Source organism: Charadrius vociferus, unplaced genomic scaffold, assembly GCF_000708025.1.
Source record: "Charadrius vociferus isolate BGI_N301 unplaced genomic scaffold, ASM70802v2 scaffold38, whole genome shotgun sequence".
NCBI lineage: Eukaryota > Metazoa > Chordata > Aves > Charadriiformes > Charadriidae > Charadrius > Charadrius vociferus.
Window position 1 is genome coordinate 958,316 of NW_009650176.1, and position 8,688 is coordinate 967,003.

The 8,688-nt window shown below is 39.3% G+C and overlaps 1 protein-coding gene across 1 annotated transcript in view; it reads right to left on the reverse strand.

Moving 5' to 3' along the window:
- Positions 1-3,569, reverse strand: part of PPP2R2D (protein phosphatase 2, regulatory subunit B, delta) — a 16,879-nt gene extending 13,310 nt beyond the window's left edge. Inside the window, exons 1-2 of the mRNA XM_009892742.1 lie at positions 3,563-3,569; positions 1,950-2,047 (exon numbers count right to left, since the gene is read on the reverse strand). Coding sequence (XP_009891044.1) covers positions 1,950-2,047; positions 3,563-3,569 — 105 coding nt within the window. The remainder of the gene's footprint in view (positions 1-1,949; positions 2,048-3,562) is intronic.
- Between the last annotated feature and the right edge of the window lie 5,119 nt (positions 3,570-8,688).

The following is an 8,688-nucleotide window of genomic DNA, read 5'->3' on the forward strand; positions in this document are numbered from 1 at the left end:
CCTCGGAGCTGGAGAGCCTCAACCCCAGCGCGCGGAGGGTCCTTCCCCCCCCACCACTCTGCCATCTACACTACTTACCTAGCCATCTGCATTTTGAGTGAGCTGCCTTGTCTGGCACTAGGCAGTGGTCTCACTCTTTACTCACATATTTGGTTGGAACAATCAGCTGCTTGGAACTGAAATAATGTCATGCGAGGTCAGGGCACGATGAGCAACATTTCGGCCCGCCTCCCAAATTGAAGTATATAGGAAATTTTATAACTATCCTAAGTTGTTATTAACCTAGTTCACCTTGTCTAAAATCCAAACTCATTTGGCTTGTAGTATTTTACTAAGGTTCCAGCATTAATTTAGATTATTTATTTTAACTTATAAATATAATAACTTATAAATATAATCTAACTTATTTTAGATTTTTTCCTGCAATCCAGAAATTCTGCAGTTTTGTACGTGACAAGAGAAATGACCCTTATGCTGAACTCTTCCACAGTTTACATGTGCTCCCAAGACAACAGTGGAACATTCCTGTGTGAATAGTCTGACTTGGATTTTTTTGTTTGGGTTGTTGGTGGGGTTTTTTGTTGTTGTTTTTGGTTGGGTTTTTTTTTTAACACTTTGAGGAAATGAGGTGACAGCTGGGTTTTGACTTACAGAACAACTGAGCACTAACAGCTGAAAGCCAACCAATAATAGTTCGCTCTAAACAAGCATCAAGAAAGTCAGAGATCCTGAGCAGGTGGACACTTTTGACCTTGATCTCTCTGTGCCTTAGTTAAGTCTATACAGCAGACTAAATGATAAATGAGCTATGAGCTGTCTAGGTGTAGTAGTATAACATTTCAGCAGCTTTTTTTCAGCAACAGTATTTTCATTTCACTACCTCTCAAAATCCACACAGTAAAACCAGTAAGTCACCTTTGGTAAAACGTTTTATAAGTAGTATTACAGTGAGGAAAAATGCCAGATACTGGATAGCTGTTGGTTAACTGAGCATCACTTGAACCACAGAATGACAGAAGTGGGATTCTGCTGAAACAAACCCACAGCACCTAAAGATTAGCATCCTTCAATGCACAAACAAGCTGAATTAAAATTCCATGATCAATTTCAGCATTTCTGATCCAGGAGAAGGCTCAAAACCAAAGGCTCAAGTTCTCATCAGCTCTCCAAAGGGAAGGATAAGCACGCTCTTCGGTGGCAGGGGAGAGGGCGTGGGGAATACTGCCATGTGGAATATTGACTTTTTAAGGAACACAATTCCAGATTTCTCCCAGACATGACAGGGCACGACAATTATTTTTGAGCATACCGTGCACTTTTCCAACACACACTATTTCTCTGGATATTAAAAAGCTCAGTGATGTATCTGCTCTGATGAATGGACAGAACATGTTACAGCATTACCACACCACTGAATACCATTGCAAAGAGCCTGAACTGACAACGCTCAAGTGTTTCTGGAGAAGTAGCTGCTCCCACTGTTTTTGATTCATAGGATCCTAAAACACATCAGATGCTTAATTCTATAGTTTTTGAATCATCTTATCCTGTTTGTCCTTGCAGCTTGACGTGTATCCTTTTTTATAAACTTTACTTCCATTATCTTCACAAGCATTATGATTTTTCTTAGCTCAACCTGACCAAGTGCTCAGTTTAGGAGAAAGTGCAAATGCAATACTGCAAACCGCTACTGAGCATACCAGATACGCATACGAAGAACTCATTGAATTTTTGAATTTGACTTTTTCTTTTTTTAAGGGGGGGAGGGGAACCACCACCCAATTAACCTGCCAAGTTCAGCACAAGGTAGATATTAGAAATTTGGCTAACTTAGGGTTTTCTGAGAAAACTATCCAACCATTTAAACCTCACGGCATGAAATGATGAAGTGGGACTGTGCAACACAAGAACAGTATAGTAACAGCACTTTTGTTTTTCAAGTCACTGACCTCTTGTTCCCTTTGAAATATAACCACTCTGCCACCTTTGTCTCCTGTTGCAAGAAGATCACCAGAGTAATTAAATTCAACTGTTGAAATAATATCAGCTGTAAACAGAAGAGAAATAAAATAGCACTGTAATGTGTAAAGCAAATCAAGATGTTTCAAGACTTGAACACAAAACAAAACTACAACTTTATGAATGCAACAGCACAACTTCATTTACACCATTAGTATCCAGAAGTTAAGTCATGTTTCAAAGCCTAATAAAATTTTATTTACAATCTAAAACACTTCCTCATATCTTAGTTTTTTTAAGCTTTTGAAAGCCTTCAATTCTAAAAGAAAAGGCATATAACTATAAGAATCCAAACTGTGTATTCTACCTGTTGACAGCACATGCTGTAATACGTAACGAAGATTTGCCTGCACAGAGCTTCCAAAAGTCAGAACCATATCAGAAGTGGTTCATCTGCAGTTTTACGTTGGAGCAGCACTGCAGCTTGCACCGATCAAAGGGAGGTTGAGGCACACCTGCCTTTGCCCGAGCTCAGTGTTCCTGTAGTTAGTTCAGGAACCTGAACTGAGCAACCCCCCTCTGCCAAAGGGGAAGGGAAAAAAAGAAAAAAAAAAAAAGAAAGAAAATTCTTCCAGTTGAGCTTCCTGAACCAACTCTGTGCAGAAATATCAGCATGTATACAACAAACAAGAGGCAAAGATGATTGCAGCTGAAGGAACAGGAGAGCAAAGGAAAAGGTTGCAAGTGCCCTTAGGACTGAACCCTGAAAACAACCAGTATTTATTCACCACTGCACGCCACAATTAATCTTTGGAGGTGGCAATAAAGAAATAATTGCCATTAAATAATCTCTAACCAAGGGGCAGAGAGATAAGGGGCTATAAATGTCTGTCACAGGTTTTGAGCATATGGTAACAAAACCAACAAACCACTGGGCATAAAATTTTAAGTAAACATTTATCCATACTGTTGCTTGCTAGTCATGCAAATATTTTATTGTATTATGCAGGTATAAAAATACTAAGATTTGAATTATATGACATCAGTAAATTTTAGAGTTTGCAATTGGAGACTAGATGAAAAATACTATCCTGTATTGATTTTGATGTGCTGTCTTATAAGTTCCTTTCAATAATCCCCCACTCTTATGAGGAAGGTGATTAGAAAGTCTAATAAGTTTTCCTGATACATAATTAATATTTCACCTTTTATTAACAAATGCCCTTCAAAGCTTTTTCCTAGTGTATAAAGAACATGATTTACCTCCTTTGATTAAAAAAAAAAAAAAAAATTAAAAAATTTCTTTCTACAGTTTTATCCCAGCCTTCAAAATCGCATTACTAACGTGCTTCCGGACATGTCTTTTTTTATATTCACCTTTCTCTAAAAGGTTATGAAAACATTCCACTTTGCTGAAGAACAGGATGATGGCTAATCCCAAATCCTCGCATCCAAAATGTAAGAACCAACCCCACACCCTTGCTGCATGTACGCCATACTGAAAACACCAATCTTTCCTCATTTGACCTGCTTTTTAAAACTAACTGCATTGCTACTTTCTAGCTGGTCCCTCTAGCCCTTCGCCATTCAAAGCGATCCGCACCCGCCATCGCGCTGCCCAACCGCAGCGGCCACCGCCTCGAGTTCTCAAGTCATCAACCACAGAGCTCTTTGCAAACCTGACCCTTCATTGATGACCCCCTTCCAAGTAATTAACTAAACTCTTCTGACTTTTCACTACACACACTGGCAGAGTAAGAATTAACGCCTCTATCCTCTTTGTATCAGCTCCACATTTTGTAGCCAATTTCTGGTACGTGGCCTTTGCCTCTGTTACAGACTACGTAGAAAGTACTGAAAACACAAAACCCCTCGCACAATCCTTCCCCCCTCCAAATTGCTACAATGAATTTACTGCAGTAAGTAGTTACCTACAGAAAACAACACATGGCATAAAGGTTTCATTAGTACTAAAAAATCTCTTGCTTTAGAAATTGCCTTAGAATTATGAGCTTCTAGTAGCACAACAGTGATAAAATCTTAAGAAATATTACACACACATATACACACATCCTTAAATATATGTATTTTAATATGTATTTTTATGCGTGCATATAGGTAAGAGACTTAGACTATAGAGTAGTGCAATGTGCATTCAACCCAAAAATATAAATAGGAAAGCCATTTATTTCCCCTTACCATAAAGACCCACTTTGCCAAAACCATACCTATCCACTGAGCACAGTAATAACATTTCACTGAATGCCCAAGTTTAAACAATGACAAGAGATCTGCCAACCTGCATGTCAATGGATCTCTGTTCCTCTCTCAAAAGCTAAGGAAAACTCAGATTATTGATGCACTAAAACCAGATCATCAATATTTATACCTGTCCTTCCTATACTATAAATAAATGGGACCCAAGAGATGATGGAAAAGCAGCTTAGACGGCTATAAAGGGACCGTTTTCTAGCTCACTACTTTCCCAGTGAATCCTGTTCACGCTTTTTACCCCAAGTAAGCAAAAAGGTTACCTTGTATATAATTTTAACAATTTCTTAAATATACTTTCTATCATAAATAAGAAAAAATGTCTACCCGTAACACTGATACACTATTTCACTTTTCCAAAACTCGCCACATTTCTCTGATGTAATGTCTCATACCCTGCTTAGGTCCTCAGCCAGGCAAGGCATTATTTCATACACACAAAGCGTGCAGGCTGGTCCGTGGAAAGCTTTTTGTTAATTTGGAACTTTTTTCTTTCTTAAGAAAGAAAAACTTAAACAAGTCGCTTTCATAGCAGTCTGTATAACATACGTATATGGTAATCATGGAAATGTTTTAAACCCAACTCGTTCTCCCTGCCGGACAATCACGGTGAAAACAAGATGTATGAGAATTGAGAAAAAAGAAATCTCTGGGGATGTGGCTAATATTGCTGTTGGGCTTTAATACTGATCCATGGTAATTATTTTCACAATTACATGTTTGCTTTGTGCCCAGTACAAGCCTAAGGTGCATGAATGTATAAATTACAAGCCGTTACAAATGGCTGGCTGGCCAAGAAGTTTTAAAGTTACAAATACCAAATATCATGACATAAGCAAAGAATTTTGTAGCAAAATAAGAAAGCTAGTGAACTAACTGGAGATGTAATCTTAATTAAATTCTACCCCAAGACTGACAACAGTGCTAGAATAAAAAAAGAATACTACATCCCACATCACTCAATAACACACAGGAAAAACCCCAGGCATTTCAAGAGACACCACACGAAAGTAGTAAACTAAGAAAAAAAGCAGCAAACCAATGAGGTAAGGAGTGAAGTGACTCAATAGAGTAATTTTATGATATTTCCAGTACTCTACTCAAACATTAAGTAGCCCTTGAGTTACAAAGGTTTATCCGTAGCAAAACTAATATTCCACTACCACCAAAATCTGAAAGTCTTCTAGCACAGATCGGTTTTATCCTTTGAAGCATCAGTGAACACCCTAGCAGAAATAGATGCCTCCTTAACATATGCAATTATGTCAAACAAAGACACAAAAACCACTTTTCCATTTAGTTTCAGAAGGGGAAAAAGATGTCATTCATTTCTCCCATATATACTCTCAAAGTATTGACTGAATTATTTGCTCAAAGTGCATCACGCGCCATTTTTGCTTTAACGTGCATGTGAAGTCAACGTCATTTGTCTGACACAGCTACGCTCTACCAGCACTGCTACCAAGCCAACCATAGTGTTGGGTTCCTCTACGCTAGGAGCTGTGGAAAGATGCTAAAACACAGACGCTACCCAAATTCTATAGTTTTAAACAAAATGTACAGGGAGAAGAGGGTAAACAACATGCATGGGTACAGCGATCATGCCAGTGGAGAATGCCTCTTTCCTAATTGAGTACCACCTGGAAAAAGCAGCTCGAAATTTTAAATCAGCACTGAAACAGTATGTAAAAATTTATCGCCAACATGCTATATGGAAATAAGGTAAGTGGAGGGGGCACATCAGGGCAAAAATATAGAAAATATTTGAAGAAAGTTTCTAAGTTAAAAATTTTGGAATATGACAAATAAACTTTTTTTTAACAGCACTAAGTGTTTTTTTTAATATATAAAAGTATGAATTAACAACAGTATTCCCTGTAGACATGTTTAATTGAAGCATATCAATCCCCAAGATAATTCCACCCAGTATCCTCAGCACTGTACTATCTCAAAGCAGGTAAAATAAAATAAATAAAAAGAAAAGCATTCAAGGCTAGAGGTAATCCACAAAATTTATTCCAAACCACTCATTCGGTGTTCTGCTACATTAGCTCTTTATTTCCAAGTCAGCTTAAAACTTTTAGAAAAATACAAAGCAAGTGTTTGCAGGTTCTTAATCATCACATTCACTTGGGAATTTTTAAGGCTTTTTTATTATATGTAATATCTTTTTCTTATGTGTACAAGTACCAATTTTATTTCCCAGTGGAATATTTCAGCCTTTTCTCCATACAAGCAAAGTAACTCACGGTGACATGTACAAAAGGGAGTGGAAAGACAAACTATTATGGTATTTGCTCTCTATTTGCTAATGCACTCTTCTCCTATACAAGACACCTTTGTGATTATGACTTTCCGAAACAGAGAGGTTTGCCCAGCTTTCCCTCCATGTTTGTCCCAGGGTGGCTAGGACCCTCTGTTCTGGAAGTAGCCATGTAACTTTACTCCTGTAAACTACGGAGAGTGGGGAGACTTATGGCTTTACAGTAAGATATTAGTCTGGCAATACTTGGTTCCTTCCGGACATTGAAAAAAAATAAGTGTTTAGCTTTGCTTTTGGAAAGGATTCCTAATTTAATTCTAACTTAGCTATAGTCTACATACATAGTAGGAAACTCCTAGCTGTTTTCAAAGCTAGTATGTTAAAAGGAGCATGAGGAAAAATTGCTGGCAACTAAATTATGATTCTGTAGAATCCCCAAATTTAAAAGTGCTAAGCACTTCCATGGGTAGTAAACACCCTTCCAACACATTAGAAGGCTACAAATACCCATCTTTATAATAATGTAGTGGAAATCATTCTCAGTGACTCAGGAGACTGTCCTGTAAGCCTCGATAGAAGTTTCAAAATTCAGTGTAAATGCTCTAAGTGTTTTAACATCACTGCTGAGTGTTAACCTGCCTGTATCACAAAACTCCTGTCGCAATTCTGTTAAAGTTCTACAGGCTCCAAAGCCTCCAGGGCCAGTCACACTGAGGGGTGAAGGGGGACGGGATGACAGAGACCAAAATTCGTTAGGATTTTGAGATGACAGCAAGCTTCGGCCTGCTAACTAATTTAATCCCACAAAGGATTCATACCAGGTATTTCTAACTGACACCGATATCAATGTCTGGGCTCTCTGTTTAGGTAATGGAGAATGCAAAGAGATCCAGAACACCTAAATTAGATGCCTAAAATTAGCTACCGTGAACTTTTCCTCTCTAAGCTGGCTGCACGTTGCTACGTCGGTTAAAATCCAAAACCTGAAAAAAACATGACTTCACAGCTCACCCAGCCAATTAATGAATTTGCAGCTGTAGTCCACGCTCAGGACTCGCACAAACCAGACATAAGCTGCATCAACTTCTCTCTCATTCTTCTAAGCTATTCAAAGACTTTTGTCAGCAGCCCGCCCCTCGGGCATTTAATGGTCAAGGAAATCAAACAGCCACTGTTTTCGAACATTATCTAAAAAGGGGTCTGCCCCAACTTCTAGCAGATTTTAACTTAAAATTTTCCATATATGTAATGGACAACACACCGCTTCACATTCAGTGCAGACTGACAAAAATAACACGTTGGCAAACCTATCTCTTGTCTGTCCCCTTTAAAAATATTTTTAGTACACAGTACCTTTTCCAAGACCTGTTGTAGAGATCCAAAGAATTAACTCCTTTAAAGACTGTAAAACTCTCCGAAGAGGCTGATGCTTTGAGAGGAAACGACTGGATGTGGAGCAAAGCCAGAGGGCTGGCATAAACTGTAGGGGAGATTGCCAGTGGAAACTAAACATAGAAAGAACATTTCTGTGCCTGTAATCAAGATCAAAGGTGATACACCTTTCTCTCCAACGCACTCTGTTATTCTACAGAGCGTTTTATTCTGCAGCTGGAGGAAGCTGCAGGAGACATTGTATGGTCTCCTACAGTTGATGGGAATGAAGCAGAGAGCATAGAAGGGGGTACCACGACAGCGGGTTACGTGCTCTAAATCAACTTGAAATCAGCAGTTGGGATTCTCCCTGTGACATGATGCTGAACTGTAACACATGACAGCAGAATGAACAGAAACCTCTTTTGCAAAAAGCCAGTGACAATGTACAATTCTGAGGTACAACTGGTAAAAAACACGGTCAGTCGGGGCCATACAGGGAATGGCAAGGAACCATTGTTTCAGAGCAACTACGTGAAGACTCCAAAAGAGTCAGATAAAAGAATGTAAGAGGAGCATGTAAGATTAGTGAAGGAAAAAAGATCACAGAACCACAGACTGGCAGGGCTGGAAGGGCCCTATGGAGCTCCCCCATCCCACCCCCCGCCAGAGCAGGGGCACCTCCAGCAGTGGCACAGGACGGCGTCCAGGCGGGTTTGGGATGGCTCCAGAGGGGGAGACTCCCCCACCTCTCTGGGCAGCCTGTGCCACTGCTCTGCCGCCCTCACAGCAGAGAAGGCCCTCCTCAGGTGGAGATGGAACTG